Source organism: Chelonia mydas, chromosome 4 (genome assembly GCF_015237465.2).
Source record: "Chelonia mydas isolate rCheMyd1 chromosome 4, rCheMyd1.pri.v2, whole genome shotgun sequence".
Taxonomy (NCBI): domain Eukaryota; kingdom Metazoa; phylum Chordata; order Testudines; family Cheloniidae; genus Chelonia; species Chelonia mydas.
The window spans coordinates 11,465,024-11,486,393 of NC_057852.1; the positions used below are offsets into that span (position 1 = coordinate 11,465,024).

Consider the following 21,370-nt stretch of genomic DNA (forward strand, 5'->3'; position numbering starts at 1 on the left):
CAGACTTTCACACATGAAAGTCATACAGTTTTGCTAATCATTGTCCTGGACTTGGCTGGGTACTTTGGGAAGTGCTTGGTTCTGATTGTCCTGACATTTTATTGACTACTTGGTAAATGCTTTATTTGCCCTCAAAGTCTTTTTTTCTTTTTTTTTTAAATGGGTAAGTAAAATAAATCCTGAGCTGTAATCTAACCCCATTGTGCCGCTTTGGCACAGGAAAAAAGTGAAAAAGCAAATAGATCTTCCTAGCTGAGGATTCCTTTACTGTCATTTATAATAAGACTCATTTACATCACTCTGGCAATGTAGGGGCCTTAAAACTTTCACAGGTTTTAATGCTTCTGGGGGAATTGACTGAGAATGGGGACAGTTAACTAACAATAGGCATGCTGCTACATTTCTGCCTCAGAGAATGAGCTCAATTAACCATCAACAGCAACTTTAAGAATTTTACTACACAGTCAGGGTGCTACCATGTGTGCCTCAGAGAATTAATTCAATTAACTCAGGCAGGCTGCTTCATTTGTGCCTTCAGCCTGCCTCCTGCATAATAAAAAGCCCTACACCTACATGCCAGGGAGCTGCAGTCGCAAGAGAGAGGGACAGAATCTCTCTCTCGCTTGTTGGCATGCACGTACGCGCCCCCCCCCCCCCCCCCCGGTGATCATGCAGGCAGGCACGCACGCACGCCCAGCCCCCCTCCCCTGTTTCTGAAGCTGCTCCAGGTATGCTGGAACAGACGCGCTGCCTGGAGAATTTTTATTTTTTTTGGTGCAGTTTGGTTTGCCAGTGACTGTGGTATTGTGACTTTAGATTAAGCTTTTTAATGAACTGCATTATAAATGCTGGGTTTTCTTTAATTGCACTACTTGGGCATTTTATTTGCATTTTACAAAACTACTGTAGGCATAATACAAAACATTGAAAATTGAGACCCTGATCCTACAAACACATAAGCAGGTTTTTAACTTTACTCACCCGAATAGTCCCATTTACATCTGAATCTGAATCCTTCTTGTGCCATCAGTTGTCACTTCGGGCACAAAGAAGGCATGTATGCACCTGATGAAGTGAGCTGTAGCTCACGAAAGCTTATGCTCAAATAAATTGGTTAGTCTCTAAGGTGCCACAAGTACTCCTTTTCTTTTTTTAAAGAAGGCTCTGACATCCTTGTCTATCCTGCTGTTTAACAGAATGGCTATCTAGTTGTATTTCTGTATCATAACTTTTTTACAAGGCTAGGTTATTGACCGTTGCTCAACGCCCAACTTAGTGTAGTGCTTTCTGTCTGGCCCCTACCCTTTGACCTGTCCTGCTTGGGTTCCAGCCCCAGGAGTTAAAACTCCCACCAGCATAAGAACATAAGCATGGCTATACTGGGTCAGACCAAAGGTCCATCCAGCTCAGTATCCTGTCTGCCAACAGTGACCAATGCCAGGTGCCCCAGAGGGAGTGAACCTAACAGATAATGATCAAGTGATCTCTCTCCTGCCATCCATCTCCACCCTCTGATAAACAGAGGCTAGGGACACCATTCCTTACCCACCTGGCTAATAGCCATGAATGGACTTAACCTCCATGAATTTATCCAGTTCTCTTTTAAACCCTGTTACAGTCCTAGCCTTCACAACCTCCTCAGGCAAGGAGTTCCACAGGTTGACTGTGCACTGTGTAAAGAATAATTTCCTTTTATTTGTTTTAAACCTGCTGCCCATTAATTTCATTTGGTGGCCCCTAGTTCTTATATTATGGGAACAAGTAAATAACTTTTCCTTATTCACTTTCTCCACACCACTCGTGATTTTATATACCTCTATCATATCCTCACTTAGACTCCTCTTTTCCGAGTTGAAAAATCCTAGCCTCTTTAATCTCTCCTGATATGAGACCCGTTCCAAACCCCTAATCATTTTAGTTGCCCTTTTCTGAACCTTTTCTAATGCCAGAATATCTTTTTTGAGATGAGGGGACCACATCTGTATGCAGTATTCAAGATGTGGGTGTACCATGGATTTATATAAGGGCAATAAGATATTCTTCGTCTTATTCTCTTTCCCTTTTTTAATGATTCCTAATATCCTGTTTGCTTTTTTGACTGCCACTACACACTGCGTGGACGTCTTCAGAGAACTATCCACGATGACTCCACGATCTTTCTCCTGATTAGTTGTAGCTAAATTAGCCCCCATCATATTGTATGTATAGTTGGGGTTATTTTTTCCAATGTGCATTACTTTACATTTATCCACATTAAATTTCATTTGCCATTTTGTTGCCCAATCACTTAATTTTGTGAGATCTTTGTGAAGTTCTTCACATTCTGCTTTGGTCTTAACTATCTTGAGCAGTTTAGTATCGTCTGCAAACTTTGCCACCTCACTGTTTACCCCTTTCTCCAGATTATTTATGAATAAGTTGAATAGGATTGGTCCTAGGACTGACCCTTGGGGAACACCACTAGTTACCCCCCTCCATTCTGAAAATTTACCATTTATTCCTACCCTTTGTTCCCTGTCTTTTAACCAGTTCTCAATCCATGAAAGGATCTTCCCTCTTATCCCATGATTACTTAATTTACGTAAGAGCCTTGGGTGAGCATAGATCTCGTGTTCATTGAAAAACACACGTTCTCCCATCACGTCAAGGTGCAGTGCCCAGGGAGCGTTCAGCGGGACTACTCATGGTCAAAGTTAAGCACGTGACTTCATCATGCCTTAGTCCTATCTGTATGGGGTTGGCTCTCTGAGTCCTCCTCCATTCCAGTCTGTCTTGAAGCAGTTCCTTGGAAATGCCATAGCTAATCTGATCCTTTTGTATGACATCCATCCATCTAGTTTTGCATCTTCTAACCTTTCTCTTACTCACCACTTCTAAGTTTAACACACTGTTTCCTGCATAGTCTTCCTATATGGAGTATTTTATTAAGAGCGGGTTTGGGGATGCATGAAGTCTCAATGGGTTGAGAGGGTGCGGGGAGGGAATGATTACAATGGGATCTGTGGAGAAGGAGTGTGTACATTACTCCTGAGGGCATTCTGTACCAAAAAATTCTGTGCACAATATTTTAAAATTCTGCAAATTTTATTTGTCAAAAGTGGAGGCTCCAGCATGGCAGTGGGGAGCACAGGCCACTGGCTGCACAGAGGTGGGAGATGATGACTGTGCAGCACCCACCGGGACACGGACTCAGCGGTGAGGCTGCACCCAACCCTGACATAGTGCAAGGACTGGGCTTGCCCCAGAAACACTGCAGGGCCCTGCCCCTCTGTGTCAGGTGCACCAGGTGTGGGCAGGCAAGTTCAGGAAGGCAGGATCCAAGTGTGGAGCGGCTTAGTGTGGGGGGATCCAGGTGTGGGTTGAGAGGGTTCTGTGTGGGGCAATCTGTGTGCGGCAGCTCAGTGGGGGTTCTGGGTGTGGAGGGGTTTGTTGGGGGGTTCTGGGTGCAAAGGTAATGGGACTCTGCAGGGAGGTCCAGGTGAAGGTGGTTGGGACTCAGCGGGGGAGAGGTCGGGTGTGTGTGTGTGGGGGGGGGGGGTTAGAGCTCAGCAGGGGGTATGGGTGTGGGGGACTCAGGAGAGGTCCAGATGCTGGGGCAGTGGGGCGGGGATTCAGGTGCAGCTGGTTGAGGCTCGTTGGGGTGGGTATCTGGGTGTGGGAGGCTCATTGGGGTGGTCCTGGGGCAGGGGGTGTGGGGCTCATTGGGGGTTCTGAGTGTGGGGGCAAGGCTCAGCAGGAGGGTCTGGGTATGAGGGGGTCTGGATGCATGGGGCTTGGACGGATGGGGGAGTAGCTCCCTGTACAGGGATCCCTCCCCCTGCAGCTGAGGAGTGATGGGTTCAGGAAGTGGGCGGCCGGGGGTGGGGAGTTTGCAGAGGTTCCTGCAGCCGGGGGAGAGATCTGAGGGTGGGTCTGACCCGGTCTCAGATGCTGTGCAGGGGAAGAGGAAGTCCTGTCCTCCTCAGTCCAGCCGGGACTAGCAGCTGAGTTGGCGCAGGGTAGGAGCCACCAGCCGGGTCTTCCCCCTGCCTCCTGCCCCACAGTGATTTACCTCTCTGCTGGCTGCCCTGGACCCACGAAACTCTATATAGTTGTAGAGTAGGGTGCAGTAGGGGGGTTGCATGACTGCCCTTTGCTTCCCTGTCAGAAAGTCATTTTTCTGCAGGGAAGCAAATAAATCTGCGGGGGACATAAATTCTGCACATGTGCAGTGGTGCAGAATTCCCCCAGGAGTAATACCTGCAGCTGCTTACGGAAAAGCCTACGTGCGTCAGCAGTTTCTGCTGCACATGAACCCTTCTGTCCCAGGAGATGTACACAAAAAGCAAACAAACAAAAACCCATACGGTATTTCTCTGTTGTGAGCAGAAGTTGCATGTTACAACACAGCAGCTGAATATAAGTGGCACATAGTTATGTACAAATATTTTTGCTTATGATTAATAACTATCAACAAAGATCTGAAATGTAGTTTCCCCCACCCCCAAAGGTTGTAGCTGATCTTATGAGGATATACCTCTCAACCCAGAGGTGGATGCACTGCCATGGACAAATTTCAGCCAGAGCCAAATTATAAATCCTATTAAAAAAAAAAAAAACACACAAAAAATAACCAAACCAACCTTTCTCTCCCCCCCCCCCCCAAAAAAAAAAAAAAAAAAAAAAAAAACCTTAACCAAAACTAAAAGGAAAATTCAAAGGATATAAAAACTGAAATTTCACACCAAAAAGGCTACTACCTACATTTGCAGAGAACATTTTTATTTCCACTTTAGAATGTAACCCTAACTATGAAGATGCTACTATGTCCATGATATGCAATTTGGCCAGATTGTGTTGCCTTGAAGGTGCTATGGATTATTTTTCTACTGTGGGTGTGACTCAAGGTTGTTTCCAAAGCTGGTAGCCAACATAACACACTACAGTAAGAAATACCCAAATAACTGATGGCTTATCTTTGCTACAAAATTGTATGTTCTGTACAGAGCAGAATTAGCGAACGTGATGCTGTCAAAGACCAGCTGCGTACAGCATTGTGTCAGGTGTTTAAGGATAAACCCTGATCTACGCTGACCACATAGTCACAGCCAGCATTGTTTGATTACTCTACTTTTTAGTCCCATCCTAGTGCTGTTAATATGTAGCAAAGACAGGGCCTGAGCCATTTCTTAGACATAATCTGTTGTTTTATAAGAAAGAACAAAATAAAAATTTTAACCAAGTAAAGGTGAGATGAAATATCAAGTACAATTGATATTACACTTAATATTTATATGGTAGTTTTAATCTTCAGGGCACCTGACTAATAATTTAAAAATTACTCTTCTGTAGCCCAACGTTTCGCATGCTCCTGGGTGTTTTGGCTACGCTCCTCTCTGCAGCTTCGTGGGGGTAGCTCAGCCTTTTGGTGCTTCATGCTCTAGCCATGCCCTCTCTGCTTCCGCCTGCCGCCAGACTCTGCATTTGCAGCAGCAAATGGTGGCAGTTTCTGTTTCTCCCACCCTTACTCTTCTGTTTTCACTTGTTTTGCCCAGTTTTTGTGAAATGGGGAGCAGTGTTCTCCCTCTTCAGTGCTCCTCTTCCTCCCTGGGTTGGTTATCCCTCAGGTTTAACCCTCCTTCAGTCTCCACTGCAGCATCTCCCTGCCTGCTCTTCTCCCCCTGTAGAGGCATGGCAGAGCAGCCAGGAAAGCCCTGGGTCAAACCCAAGCAGTGCTCCATAGGTGATGCAGCCTTTCCAGGCTCAGCAGATGGGGAGTTGTGCCCAGACTGCACCCAGCCTTCTGTCTCAAACTCTGTTAGCTCCCCCTTCACTCCTCTTCTGAGGAAGTGATTAGGGATGAATGGAAAAAGTCTGATAAGGGCAAGTCCGTTCACAAGAGCCCCCCACCTTAGGGTCTGTAACATTCAAGAGCCAAAGACCTCTATTGCTGAAACATCAGAGGTGGACGCTGCAGTAGCATCCCTCGCCAGGGATGTGGTCATTCCCTCAGGAGGGGAATTCTCCCCGAAGGATCCCATAGATTGAAAGATGGAATTCACTCTCCAAAAGGACTTTGAAGTCTCCTCTGCCACCCTCCGAGCGCCCTTGGCAGCTCCCTGTTTGGCCGGAGCATCTCTTTCCTGGACGGAAGATCTCAAAGGCCTTAAGCCCAAAGATCACCTTGACTTTGATTCCATTTTAAAGAGCCTTCTTAGAAGAGGGCCTCATCCTCCCTGATTGAGCTAACCTCATTATCCCTAGCCCGATTCTTGCTTGCATATTTATACCTGCCTCTGGAAATTTACACTACATGCATCCGACAAAGTGGGTCTTCACCCACGAAAGCTTATGCTCCAATACGTCTGTTAGTCTATAAGGTGCCACAGGACTCTTTGCCGATTTTAAAGAGTGTCTCCTTAACATCAGCATTTGTAGCTGATGCATCAGTGGATGCAATCAGGCTGTCAGGCCAAGCCATGGCTTCTAGTTGAATAGCCAGGTACCACCTATGGCTCTGACCCTGGAAGGTGGATACTCACTCTGAGCAAGTCCTATGTTCGGCCAAGTTTACAGGTTCTCTCCTTTTTGGAGAAAAAGATGGATACTTGAGTGGCTGACAATGTGGCAAAATCCACACACTCTCTCCCTTCCCCACAAAGCGCCCTCAGGAGAGTCTATGGACCAGCCTTCAGACAGAGGCACTCTTTTCGCTCCTCATCTTTGCAGACGTACCAGCAAAGGGACAAAGATTCTTCTAGGGAAAACAGTGGAATTGGGGCCTGGGGTGGGAAGTGTTGAGGGGGCAGCTTGCACCCGCCAATTCAGTGCAAATCCCAGAAACCCTGGAATTCCAACCATTCTGGACTTCTTCCAAAAAGACATAGACAGAGGCCTTCAACCCAGTATAGTTGCCCGTGGCAACTTTGTAGCATGATATTCACAACATGCTTAGGTTTCCTCGTGGCTGACAATCCACAGGTAGCCAGATTCCTTGGAGCAGTCCTGGTTAGCCAGTCCGTCAGCCAGGCCACTCTTCCCAAAATGGGATTTACTGCTAGCTTTGAGGGCCCTGACAAGCCATCCGCTCGAACCGTTGATTTCAGTGTTCTTATTTGTCCATTAAAATGTGTTTTAGTAGCTGTTGCATCTGCCAGGCGAGTGTCAGAGCTGTCAGTCTTATCTATGCAGGAGCCTTTACTGCATGTTCCATGAGGTGAAGGTGGGGTTCAGGACACCAGAATCTATTTTTCCTAAGGTAAATTCCTACTTCTATGGTTCTCAAGAGGTTGTGCTTCCTTTGTTCTGTCCAAAACCACAGCAGCAAACAGAGAAGACACGGCATACCCGAGGTTTTTAAGGCTCTTCTGACATCTCTCTCAAGTGTACACAGTCCTCAGGAAGATTGGTCTCTCTATTCTTGTCCTTCCACTCAAAATGGCAGGGACTTAGAGCTTCCAAGTCCTCAGTTGCTAGGTGGATTAGACTATATATTGTGGAAGCCTACAAATCATTGGCGGTTCCTAGCTCAGAAGTGATCACGGCTCCCTCCACGAGATCTGTAGCAACCTTATGGGCGCAATGAGAAAATGTGTCCCCTATGGAATTGGCAAAGTGGACAGTTGGACTGCAGCTAACACCTTCATTAAGCACTATAAAACTGACTTTCTTCTGCAGAGGCCTCCTTTGGCAGAAAGGTGCTGTGGGTGGTGGTCCAGAAATAATATAGGGCTTTTGGGTGTGCTCACTCAAAAGGGGGGGGTACTTCTTTTCTACCAAACTCTTGTTTTATACCCCTCCTTATATCTGACTGCTGCTTGCTACTTCCCAGACATCCAGAATTGTGAGAGATGCTGCTTGCAGAAAGGAAATAATTGATAGGAAATTTTCTGTTCATTTTAAGGAACTCTACAAATTTCATATTTCTATGTATTGCACCACAAAAACTATATTAAAATAACATTATTAAGGTTGCAAAGTCAAACATTCCAAAAACTAGGAAATGCCAGAATTTAAGTTGCCTGTGTGACATTAATTTGCTCCACTTGTGAATGGGTACATAGCTCACTGAAGTCAGAATCCTTGGAGACTTTATCTGCTAAGCCCTAACAAGTCTCAGCTGAACATGTGCAATTTGTTATAGGTTTATAACTTGGCCAAAATTGGGCTCCTTTTTACAGGGATGCTAAAAGGCACATCCCTGACTCAAAAGCTATCTCCTGACATATTTCAGGTTCCTGCTCCACAGCAAAGGTTGCCAGAAATTTTTAACCTGGACAAAACGTACTTTCCCCTAGCCTTGTTCTCAGAAATGATGAACTGTTTTGGCTGAAATTTTACAAAAACAGGTCAATAAAAGGTTGACACCTGGCATGGAAAATTTCAGCCCAAATGGTTAAAGTTTGGCAAATTTGTAAGCAACTCAAGACCAGATCTTTAATAAAGGGTGGTGCTATGAGCTGTCTATTTTAAAGTTTGTAACTGTTCTGCTAAATAGTTTTACAGTAACAAACCAATCCCAAAATTGTTTTGGTAGCCAAGACTATGGCTTTAAGACAGTTGTGCAACAATTGTAGTGCTAATGAATGTATTTGCAATGTGGCTAAATATGCCCTATAACAGATCCTCTTCTAAATGCTGTTAAACAGAAGTCTCATGGTCAGAGGAGTGTTCTGGAAAATGACCTGCCTTTCTTAGAGTTCCATGGCTCTGTTGTTTACAGCTATGATGCCAGCGACTGTTCCTTTTTGTCAGAAGACATCAGGTAAAAGCTTGCTTGTTTTCTTGTTGTGTCTCTATCTCTACCCCTACCTCAGAAGGGTTTGTGTTTTTCACGTGCACATCTATACCTGTTGTGCAGTTTTCATACACAGACTGGGTCAGCTGCTCAGCCATAGAAAATGTCTGTTGATAATCGAGGTTTTCTCTTTAGTATAAGTAGCAGAATTCTGTCTGGTTTTACAATGTTGTTCACAATCACAAAGTAAAGTTACAGTTTCTTAGGACTAAAGATTATCCATAAATGCTACTGAATGATGTCTGGAGTGAGTGGAAATTTAGAAATAAACTTTTAACTTTAGCTGACTGGATGTAGTTCTGCATTTGTACCCTTTTTGTGAGACTTCATGTCTGGGGGCAGCAGTCTTTAAAGTGCAAATCCTGTCAGACTCTACAAGTGTGTAACTTTTCATGTTGTGACTAGCTCCATGGATTTCAATAATTTCAGTAGGACTACAGTGTGTAAAGTATGTGTTTGAATCTCTGCAAGATCAGGGCCTAAAGATATACAGTACATAGTGCATACAATATTTTTGGGGAGAAACTTAACTATTTTTCTCAATTTATTGATCATTTTATGTTATGAGCAAGAACTTCCAAAAATATACATAAGGAAGGAGTGGCCAGTTTCTGTTTCTCTCTCCCTTGGGGTGAATTTAATTACGGCCCAGCAGGCCAACAAACGGGTGTCTGTACTGTATAGGACCTGTAGTTAAGGGTATACGTTGTTTGGAAGGTTTCAGGTGGGCCCTTCGTAGTAGGGTGAATTTCACCCTTAGCGTGGAGGCTGTTTGACTACAACTCTGCTAACAGCCCCTGAACAGGGAGTCGTTTAGTCGTTCATTTTAAAGTAAGCTATCCTGTTGTCATATGTTATAGATATATGTGTAGCAGAATAACTAAATGGGAATTAATCAACTATTTTCTCTTCAGAAGAAACCTGTCTGGTGGAGATGTGATAGGATTTGACATTGAATGGCCACCATCATATACTAAAGGGAAAGTAGGGAAAGTCGCCCTAATCCAAATATGTGTATCTGAGAAAAAATGCTACTTGTTTCACATTTCGTCAATGTCAGGTCAGTGTCATTCTTTCTGTGCTCTGGTTCACATGGACATGAATTGCCTCTCTGTTTCAGGTTACTTGTTCTGTGCTTTTGCCTCCAGAAGCAGACAGTACTTCCTGCTTCCGCTGATAGAGAAAACCCACCCCCACTATAGTGCACATATCCAACTATGCAATTCTGTGTAGGTACATTGGTCTCTGTCGGTCCATATAGGTAGTTTATATCATGAAAGTGCCACTGTTAATATATAATTAATTTAATTAAAAAATCTTTATCTGTGTTATTAGCATTGTAAATTAAAGCTGAATCAATTTTGAGAGAGATTTTTTTCAAAAGAGTTTAGTATCCAGTAGGTCCCATATGGGCACCTAAATGAAGTGGCCAGATTTTCTAAAGTGCTCAGTATCCAGCATCTCCCATTGTTTCCAAACAAGGAGGAAGGAAAGTTTCCTTCTCATTTACTCTGCTAATGTTTTCATTTCTCTTTGAAGATGACTGTCATAGCTTATTTACAGTCACTTTCTTGTGCTCCTGAGGAAGGGTTTGAATTCAGGAAAACTGTCTTTACTAAAATAAAAAATATTAAACATTCATACCATTTGCCCAATATAATTTATTTGTCCCCCCCCCCCCCCCCCCCCCCCCCCCCACACACACACACAGAGAAATGAAACGGTAGGCCTACATTTTGCTGACAATGACCCTTATTACCTTGGCTCAACTGGCTAAAAACCTTACGAGTGGTCAGAATGCTATTGGTTCTTAAAATCTGTGTGTTATCCTGTATTCCTATAGGGGAGGTATCAAGTATCTGCTGTGCAGACTAGTTCTAGCTTGCTTGATGTATCTGTGGCAAGCCTGGTGTGTAGTGTCTGTAGAACCTGCACTTTTATGGTTGTGAATGAAACCACCTAAATGAACAGAGAGTAAACTGATGCAATGTTATTGTCATGTGTCGGCAGATGTTCTGAAGCTGTGTGAAAGAGGTTGTTAGTCTCATTGGGGTGTTCACTCTAATGTTTAATGATGACGCTTTAAATGTCTGTATTTAATGGCTTATTTGAGCAAATGTGGTGGGGCAATGTTGAAGGGTAGGAAATTCAGATGGAAGAAAGGTACAAAGACATGAAAGAGGGAGAGAAATGATGAGAGGATAGAGGGAGAAGAGAAACAAGGGCAGACATGCTGGCGATCCTAAAGGTAGCGATTTTCCCACTGAGTGATGATAAATGTGATGACATTGAACATAGGATGAGAATAAATAAAAGTTGAGTTCCTAGTTGAAGGGTATGTATGTTACTTCCTGGATTTTTATGCCAACCTTCCATTCATATCAGTAGGAGATGCCCTGTGAATTGAGGGGAGTATAGAGTCCTAAATATAAACCCTAGTCCATGAACAGTAATCCAACATAAACTTTGGAGTCTGTTCAGAATGGGGACCATACCAGTATCAAGATTATATCATAAAATGTAGCCAGACACACATGGTGAAATGTTGAGTCGTCAAATACTTATCAAGTTAGAAACTTGCTCAATTTCTACTTTCCAAACTTGAGCTTTGCACTAGGTGTGAATATTTTTGGGTGCAGATTTACAAGTGGTTTAGGGCTTTAAAGATTATGGCCAGAATAGTCCAAGGTGGGTTCCTGAAGTCAGGCCTTAAATCATAATTAGGCTTCTAAGTAAGGTGTCCAGAATACAAAGCACCCACAAATCTGGTGGAGAATAGGCCACTTCTGTTTAAATACCTAAAGCCTGATTCAGGTGCTGAACTGTAGTAAACCAAGCTTGAATGTTTTAGTCTGTGCCCTTTGTTACCTATCAGTCCCTATAACCTTCAAAAATATTCTATGACCTAATATTGTCATGAGATCCACTTGATGGAAATTCAGGATTTTAGAGCACCAAAGTATGAACTCTGTATGCTGTGTGAGAACTCTGATAGAACTGGCTCATGTTGAAACCATACTGAGGAATATAGATATTACTGTTTTTCTCTTGCACGTGTTACTCTCTGTCAAAAGTGAAAAAGAATGCTCTGTGACACTGAATTTCAGAATGAAATATGAGAATCTGAGTTGCACATTTTTGGCATTTCAGAGTTTATCTAAATTCTCAGTTTACTCCAGGCTTGCTTTGTTGGCCTATCACCCACACTCGTCTGGTCCTAAGCAAGTGTACATACTGGGCTTGGCCGTACAATGCAAAAGCTCTTTCTGGGTGTAATTTTGTGGGTGGGTGATGGTCTCTCCTTCCAAAGGATGATATGTCTATATTTGGAGTGGTCTTTGCACATGATGAATTGTATCTTGGGTGGAGGCACTGTGCAACCACAAGTCCCGTTGCCTTCAGTAGTAGTTACTGGCACTTATAGCAAAGGACCTTGCCTGAGAGACACATGTTCTTGTGTCTGGGCAAATGCTGTAGGAAGGAATATAATTGCTCACAACTCATTTATATTTAGATTGTCAGTGAAAAATGCATCACATTTCTTTCTCCTGCTTGGAGTCACTGGGAGCTGTTGGTGTACAGTACTTCTAAAAATCCTGGCCCATTTGTTTAGAGTTTGCTGTCCCCACTGGGCAACCACTGCAGGACCTACTCCTGGTATCAGATTTCTCCCAAATATCACATCTTTCTCAGAGTACTCTGATGGCGGCAACGCTCCTGCTTGGTTTGTTTTTTGGTTAACTTGCTTTTAGTATGCCATTCCAACCCACCTGAGTTTCCAGGGAAATCTACTTTCCTAACTGTAAAGGAGTACTTGTGGCACCTTAGAGACTAACAAATTTATTTGAGCATAAACTTTTGTGAGCTACAGCTCATGAAAGCTTATGCTCAAATAAATTGGTTAGTCTCTAAGGTGCCACAAGTACTCCTTTTCTTTTTGCGAATACAGACTAACACGGCTGCTACTCTGAAACTTTTCCTGTGTTTTTTTCCAAGTAATTTGAACGGTACTCTTATTAGTAGTGTACCGAAATTTATTCTCCTAATGGGTCCCTGTGTGTCTGGTTGCCTGTGTTTTAAGTTAACATAAAACTGCATACAGTGTAATAATTTGGAAGTAAATATGTGAAAAATATAGAAACACATTCAATTTTAGTGATCATTCAGCTCTATGGATCATAAATTTTCCAAAAGCAGTTTCCTGTTTTTGCTGATTGCCATTCATGCTGATGAATGAGGCATTTAGAAGTAAATATCAGATTAGAAGTCTTTTTTTGATCTGTTGTTTCCATAAGAAAAAGAAACCAAACTTTTGCATAATTTCAGTGTTGCTTGCCTCCAGATGAAATTATACTATAACCAGTTAGAGTTCCAGGTAGCACAAAATATAAACTGACTGGCCTGCGTTGGCATTAAAGTGCCATACTAGAGATCACATGCACTTGTTTGATGGCCAAGCTGACTGCTTTATAGATGCAGAGGTAATAAGCATTTGGCTATTAAAATAAAAAAGTAGATTGCCCAAATTTATCCTTGATAGGATTCCACCTATTTCCATATGAAATTAAAACCTGGCAGCTTTTGTCATATAGTTGATTATATTTGGATCTAATCTGTTTTAGGTTTTCCCAAGGGACTCAAAAGATTGCTTGAAGATGAAGATGTTAAAAAAGTTGGAGTAGGAATTGAAGGAGATCAGTGGAAGCTGATGAGCGACTTTGAAATCAAGCTGAAGAGTTTTGTAGAACTGGCTGATGTCGCCAACGAAAAAGTAAAAATTCAGTTTCACGGAGGGGGGTCTTCATTATGCTAAATAAAGGGAGTCTTTTGTTTTCATCGAAGTCCAAATGTGGCCCCACTCATACGCTGTAGATCTGTTACCAGAGATAAATATTACCAGGTGACACTTTTTAAAGTGTTTGAATTTGGAAGGAACTCAAGTAAGAGCTACAGTATTAAATGCCTTTATTTTCATTGCACAGTGTATTTGATTTTCCCACAGATCTTTTTTTCCCCTCAGCTCTGTTTCTGGCCATTTTGTTCCATTAGGAACACCATTTTTTTTTTTTTTTTTTTTAAATCAATCGAATTTTATTTCCTGTTATGTTTACTACCAGGAATTGTCAGTCTGGATCAGACCCAAGGTCCATCTAGTCCAGTGTCCTGTATTTAACAGTAGCCAGTACTAGATGCTTCAGAAGAAGGTGCAAGAAACTCTGCCCCAGGGAAAAATTCCTTCTATCCCCAGTAGTTATGGTCTGGCTTATGCCGTGAAGCATGACCTTCCAAAACTCACGTTTGTTAAATATTTACTGCTCTAACTAACTATTCTTGTTATCCATATAAATGTTTCATCCTTTTTCCTATCCCACTGAGCTCTTTGTCTCAGTGATCTCTTGTGGTAGAGAATACAATAGTCCAATTACTCATTGTAAATTTGCCATCTTTCAATTCCTTTCAATTTCCTTGTCCTTGCATTATGAGAGAGGGTGAAGAGAAGTTTGAGCCACAGTCCCTATGGTATTCATTATTTTGTAAACTTGTATCATGTCCCTTCTCTAAGGTGTAAAGTTTTCCAATCTTTTAGATATCAATTAATAGATGAGATTTTTTCCATGTCCCTATTACCGCATTTCAGGTGAGGACAAATGTTCGATTCATGTAAAGAGAATATTTTTCCATAGTATTCTCCATGCTATTCCTTTGAACCCTAACACCTGTTTATTTTTCCTGACTGCTGTTGTACATTGCGCTGTCTACAATGATGCCCAGGTCATTCTCCAGAGTGGATGCAGTTAATTATTTAGAATTCAGTTAAGGGTTATGAGGAATTAAGATTATTCCTTATCAACACTGAATTTCATCTGCCCTGGGAGTGTTCCCCACTGTTGCCTTGCATTTGTCCCATTGCTTAGATCATTATCCTTTTCCTGACTCAGCCACCTCAGAGTCAGAGTGGATAGCTTTTCTCTGGGGCACCAGGCAGAGCTGCTCTCTGCTAAGTCACTGAACGCAACTCAGGTTGTCTTTGAGTAAAACTTTATTATAGAAAATAAAAAAAAAATCCCTAAAAATTGTTAAGGTGAATGTAAACTTAGTTAGATTGAAACATCCCCATATTATGTTTATAACATATTGGATTAAATTATCCCTTCTTTCCTGTGAACAACTTTTAATTTCCTCCTAATTTGCATGTGAGTTTCAAATACCTTGTGCTCATCTCAAAGAAATCTTTGAATTTGTGTAAAGGGTTAGTCTTAAACTGACTGCACAAATCTTAGAGACAAAAAAAAAAAGTCAGTGAATGTGATGGAGCTCTTCAAAGGGTCTGTTCTCTACACTTACTCTTTCCAGAGGACTGGAGAGCAGCAAATCTTGTACCTATAGCTATAAGACTCTAGGAGCTGGTCTACACCAGAAGCACTACAGTGGCGCAGCTGTAGCATGTCTGCTGAGGATGCTCTATGCCGACGGGAGAGAGCTCTCCTGTTGGCATAATAAATCCACCTGTGCAAGAGGTGGTAGCTATGTTGGCGGGAGAAGCTGTCCTGCCAAAAATAGGGCTATACACAGCAGCGCTTAGTCGGTGTCACTTACGTGGCTCGGGGAATGGCGTAGGCTACGGCTACGCTTGCAGATATAGCGCACCGGGAGTTAAACCAGCCCTGGGAGACCGCAGCCAGGAAAGCGCTGCCGTGTGTTCACACTGGGCTCCTTGTGACTGTGGAGCGTGTCCACAGAGAGCGATGCACACTGGGAGAGCTACCACAATGCAAGTGCCTGCCGCGTGCTTTGGAAAGGGCTGCAATGCCTAATGGGGCAGGCACAGCATCCCATGATGCAGGTTTCCCAATCCCATTGTTCCACAGGCATCCTACTAGATGGCCAGCTACTTTTCAAATGAGGGGGTGGCGAGTCTTACAGGGAGTGTGTTGTGTGTATGTGGGGGGAGAGACTGTGTTTTTGGGGGCAGAGTGTGTCAGTGTGCTGTCTTGTAAGTTCAGACAGCGGCAGGGGGAAACCTGACATCAGCCTCCACTTCCCCTTCCCCACCCCTCACCCACTCTCTCTCACAGTCACACACGCGCACACACACACAGATAAATGCCTGTGCAGTGAGGTGAGACTCACCGGAGCGGCACGTCCTGCTGGTCGTCCTGGGAATTAGCTATTTCCAGCTCCAGAGCACCCTCTGCAGGCTGGTGTCTCGCCTGCCACTGGCCCTGTGTCCCTCCATTCCCCAGTGCCCTTTACCTCGGGGTTCTGCCCCAGCAGTACCCCCAGACTCTGGGTCTCCCCAGGGGAACCCTCAACCCTCTAAACTCACCTTGCCTCAGTGGCTACTGCCAGTCCTCGTCTAGCCCCTGCTCACTGGGGCTGACTGCAGTCTGTCATGGCCACTCGTCACTGGCAAGGGGTTAGGACCTGCTGCCTTTGCCTATCCTCGGGCTGTCCCTCTGCACCCTCAGTACCTTTTGAGCCCTTAACAAGGCCTGCAGCCTGGGGTTTTACCAGGCTGGAGCTCCCCAACTCCCTTTGTCTTTCCCCAGCACAGTTCCATTTCAGGTACCTTCTCTCAGGCAGCTAGCCCTTCCCACTCCAGGGCTAAAGCCCTTCCTCTCAGCTCCTGGCTCACAGCCCCTTTATAGGACCAGCTGTGGCCTGACTGGGCTGACTACACCTGTGGTCAGCTACTCCCTCAGCTGCTTTCACTCTTTTTCCCAGCCACGGCCCTCTCCAGGGCTGCTTTTAACCCTCTGTTCGGCGGGAGTGGGGCAGCCACCCCACTACAGCCTGCCTCTGCAGCAGGAGCATTCCACAGTAATGGTTTGCTTTGTGTCCCGGAGCAGATAAGCATGCTGGCTGTCAGAAATGGAGCTTTCAAAGGGGATAGCTGCATGCCTGCAGCAGAGTTCAAAACAATGACCAGAGAGGCCACTTGACTTCAGGAGATTATGGGATGTTTCCGGAAGCCAGTCACAGCGCAGTAATGCAACACCTCGTCCACACTGACACCGCGGTGCTCCAGCCTGGGCACAGCAAGCTCTGTGCTTCTTGTAGAGGTGGATTACCAGGAGCGCTCCAGCTGCGGAGTCCAGGCGCTCTAAGTGCCTTGCCAGTGTGGACACCTCAGGAGTCAGGGCACCCGGGACTGATTTAATGCGCTCTAACTTGCAAGGTTAGCCAAGCCGTTATTCTCACTCCTGAGGAATGTAAGTTATACTGAAGTAAGAGGTAGTGTAAACTTGGCCTAGGAATGATATGGGGAATTGCAGATCACAGAAAGACTTAACTATTATCTGAGAAATTGGTTGAAACAATACTTAAAAATAGAATAAGTCACCTAGAATATCACAATAGGATAGGGTCTAATTAGCATGGTTTTTGCAAAGGAAAATCATATTTGACTAATATGTTAGAATTCTTTGAATATATCCGTGAAGTAGTGGATAAAGAAGAACCAGTTAAGAACATAAGGTGGGTGCATAACCGGTTGGGAAATGGTTCCCAGAGAGAGTAGTTATTGGTGGTTCACAGTCAAGCTGGAAGGGTTTATCAAGTGGGGTCCCACAGGGATTGGGTCTGGTTCTGGTGACTTATTACTGTTTAATTTATCAGTTTGTTCCAAAACCACCTCTACTGACTCTTCAGTAAGGGGCAGTTCTTCAGATTTGTCACCTAAAAAGACTGGCTCCGGTGTGGGAATCTCCCCCTCATCCTCTTCAGTTAATACTGATGGAAAGTATTCGTTTAGCTACTCCACAGCAGCCTTGCCTTCATTGAGTGCTCCTTCAGCACCTTGATCCAACCAGTGGTCCCAATGGTTGTTTGGTAGGCTGTCTGTTTCTGATGTACTTAATGTTTTTGTTTTTTGCGGTTAGTTTTTCTGTCGTTTGCAAGTTGCTCTTCAAATTCTTTTTTGGCCGGCCTGATTATGCTTTTACTCTTGACTTGCCAGAGCATATGCTCCTTTCTATTTTCCGCAGTAGGATTTGACTTCCAATTTTTAAAGGATGCCTTTGGTCTCTAAGCACCTTTTTTACTCTGTGTAAGCATGGTGGCACTTTTTTGGGGCCTCTTTCTGTGTGTTTTTTTTTTTTTTTTTTTAATTTTCTTTTATTTGGGGATACACACATAGTTGGAGCCTCTGTTTGATATTTTTTAAAAAAGTTTCCATGCAGCTTGCAGGCATATCACTCCTGTGGCTGTTCCTTTTAATTTCAATATAACTAGCTTCCTTTTTTTTATTTCCCTTTTTTCGAAGTTAAGTGCTACTTGTGATGGGTTTCTTTGGTATTTTCTCCACAACAATGACATTTAATTTAATTACATTATAGTTGGTATAATGGAGCAATTCAGCTATATTTAGCTGTTGGACTAGATCCTGTGCACCAGTGTAGCGATGCGAAGACTCACTGTTGTGGCACCTCCTGCTGGTCGTCCTGGGAATTAGCTCAACTCCAGCTCCGGAGCACCCTCTGCTGGCTGGTGTCTTGCCTGCCTCAGGCCCCGGCACCCTTCCAGACCCCGGTGCCCCTTTACCTCGGGGTTCTGCCCCAGCAGTACCCCCACTCTCTGTGTCTCCCCTCTCAGGGGAACCCCCAACCCTCTATCCCCACCTTTCCTCAGTGGCTACTGCCAGTCATAATCTAGCCCCCTTTCACTGGGGCAGACTGCAGTCTGTAATGGCCACTCATCATTGGCAAGGGGTTAGGACCTGCTGCCTTTGCCTATTCCCAGGCTGTATCTCTGCAGCCCCGATACCCCTGTAGGTCTTCAACAAGGCCTGCAGCCTGGGGTTTTACCAGGCTGGAGCTCCCCAGCTCCCTTGCCCTATTCCCCAGCACTGCTCCAGTTCAGGTACCTTCCTCTCAGGCAGCTAGCCTTTCTCCCTCCAGGGCCGAAGACAGACTCCCCAGCTTCTGGCCCACAGCTCTCTTATAAGGGCCAGCTGGGCCCTGATTGAGCTGGCCACAGCTGTGGCTGCTTTTAACCCCTGCTTATTGGAGTGGGGCAGCTGCCACACTACAGCCACTTAGAACTAAATGAAGAATTGCCTCTCCCTTTATGGGTCCCAGGACTAGCTGCTCCAAGAAGCTGTCATTAATGGTGTCTAGAAATGTTATTTCTGCATCCTGTCCTGAGGTGACATGTTCCTAGTCAGTAGGGGATAGATGAAATCTCCTGGTGATCATTACATTTTTTGGTTTTGTAGCCTCTCTAATTTCCTTGAGCATTTCACAATGACAGTTGTGATTCTAGTCAGGAGGTAGGTAGTTTATTCCTACTGCTATCCTCTTATTATTCAAGCATGGAATTTCTATCCATTGAGATTGCATGATACTGCTTGATTCATATAAGATTTTTACTATTTTTCACTCTGTGCTTTCTTTCACATATAATGCATCTCTCTCACCAGCATGACCTGCTCTCATCGCTGTATATTTTGTATCCTAGTATTACCGTGTCTTGTTGATTATCATCATTCCCACCAAGTTTCTGTGATGCCTATTACATCAATATCCTCATTTAATACCAGGCACTCAAGGTCACCCATTTTAGTATTTAGACTTCTAGCATTTGTATAGAAGCACTTATGAAATTTGCCAATATTTAGTTTTCTGTTTTCTTGTGCTGTAATTGAATGGCAGTCTTTTCCATTTGAGTATTTGTTTTTTATTTTCAGTTCTTATTTGTACTTTATCAACTTCTCTTTACTTTACTAGGATATAGAGTAACATCTTCAATAAATCCTCCCTTAAGGTATGTGTCACACCCTGTCCTCCTTTACACCTGTCCACTTTCCACCAGCCCTTCGTTTAAAAAGTCATTTACGACCTTTTAAATTTTACATGCCAGCAATCTGGTTCTGTTTCGGTTTAGGGAGAGCCCATCCTTCCCTTATAGGTACCTCTTTTTCCCCAAAAGTTCCCTAATTCCAGATAAATCAAAATCCCTCCTCCCAACATCGTCTCATCCACGCACAAACCCAACTGTTTATATTTCTAATATTGAATCCCCCATTGCTATTACTTGTCTCTTCCTAATAACAGGGATCCCCTCACCCAGCGAGGCATCCTCAGTGTGAGAGGGTACCATGAGATCATCTGGTAGGAGGGTCCCAACTATGGCATCAGTTCCCTCTGCTTCAGCTTGACGTTCTTTCTTTGAGACTTTCATCCTTCTCAATAGCACAGAGGCTGTCAGACTGGGGAGTTGGGACTGCTCTGTTTTTGACACAGATTTATTTAGATTGTTGAAAGGCCTTTGACAGTGTCCCACATGAGCCACTAAAGTAGTCATGTGGGGGAGAGGCAAAGAATTCTCTCCTGATGGGTTTTTGATCCAGACACAAAACAAAGTGTAGGAATAAATGGCCAATTTTCTTCATGATGAAAGGTTGACAGTGGCATGACTCTAGATTCCAAACTGGGTCCAGTGTTTAATTTTGTAGGTGGTGCAGGTAGTGTGCCTATAGTTAACATTGCCCCAAGACTTTTTCCCCAAGATTTCACTTGGAATCTTGGGCTGAAATTTTCTATGCTGAACATTTGCCTAAGGTTGTGTTATTTTGGAAGGTTTTAGCTAGAATGGTTCAGCTGTTCCTGAGAATGAAGTTTGGGGAAAATACATTATCTTATCCAAGTTAAAGTTCTTACAGCTGCTTCATTGAGCCAGCTCTGTTGCTTCCAGGCTTCAGAGCAAAGGCTCAAAATTTGACAGGGGACTTGCTCAGGTGTCAGGAATGTGCTTTTTATTGTTCCTCTGAAATTCACCCTAATTTGACCAAGTTATAAGCTTTTGGAAAATCTCAGTTTGCACATGCTAAACGGAGTCTTCTTAGCGTTTACAAAAACAACAAGGAGTCCAGTGGCACCTTAAAGACAAACAGATTAATTTGGGCGTAAGCTTTTGTGGGTAAAAAAACCCACTTCTTCAGATGTATGGAGTGAAAATTACAGATGCAGGCATAAATATGTGTATATTTTAAATATATGTATATAATAAATGTATATTTATGCCTGCACTTGTAATTTTCACTCCATGCATCTGAAGAAGTGGGGTTTTTTACCCACAAAAGCTTATGCCCAAATAAATCTGTTAGTCTTTAAGGTGCCACTGGACTCCTCGTTGTTTTTGTGGATACAGACTAACACGGCGAGCCCTCTGATTCTTAGAGTTTAGAAGCTACGTTTCCCAAAAATTCTGTTGCACTGACATGCTCTGGCCACTGGCAGCTCCCACATGTGACTGGACTGCACATGCACTATTCCAACAGAGTGACTGAGCACGCGCCATCCGGGGGCTGAACTGGACTTTCTCTGCAGTTGTTCTTCCTGGCAGACAAAAGCTGCTGTGGTGCCAGGAACAGAAACTGAAAGCAGGGAGCCTGTTTCTCCTGTGCTGTCAGTGCTTTCTCAGTTGATGCCTAGACAGTACGGAGGAGAAGGAGCGAGCTGCTTGACTTGCAGAGAATTAAGGAACAAGGATGAGGAGGTAGGGGAAAAGATGCAAGGTGGTGGGGAGGCTGCAGCACATGGGGACGTGCTATAACAGTAGGAGGGAGGGGCCATTAAACGAGGCAGGGTCCTG

At 43.9% G+C, this 21,370-nt stretch overlaps 1 protein-coding gene across 8 annotated transcripts in view; it reads left to right on the forward strand.

Annotated features, from left to right (window-relative positions):
* Positions 1 to 21,370, forward strand: part of WRN (WRN RecQ like helicase) — a 110,557-nt gene that overhangs the window by 20,110 nt on the left and 69,077 nt on the right. For 4 of the 8 annotated variants that reach the window (XM_037896633.2, XM_037896635.2, XM_037896638.2 and 1 more), the window contains exons 3-5: positions 8,628 to 8,743; positions 9,691 to 9,836; positions 13,399 to 13,547. The exons of 1 other annotated variant lie outside the window; for it this stretch is intronic. In XM_037896633.2, the coding sequence (XP_037752561.1) occupies positions 8,628 to 8,743; positions 9,691 to 9,836; positions 13,399 to 13,547 (411 nt within the window). Of the gene's footprint in view, positions 1 to 8,601; positions 8,744 to 9,690; positions 9,837 to 13,398; positions 13,548 to 21,165; positions 21,275 to 21,370 lie in introns of those variants that run through there. 3 more of the 8 variants (XM_037896634.2, XM_043544440.1, XM_037896637.2) reach the window with 3 other exon arrangements.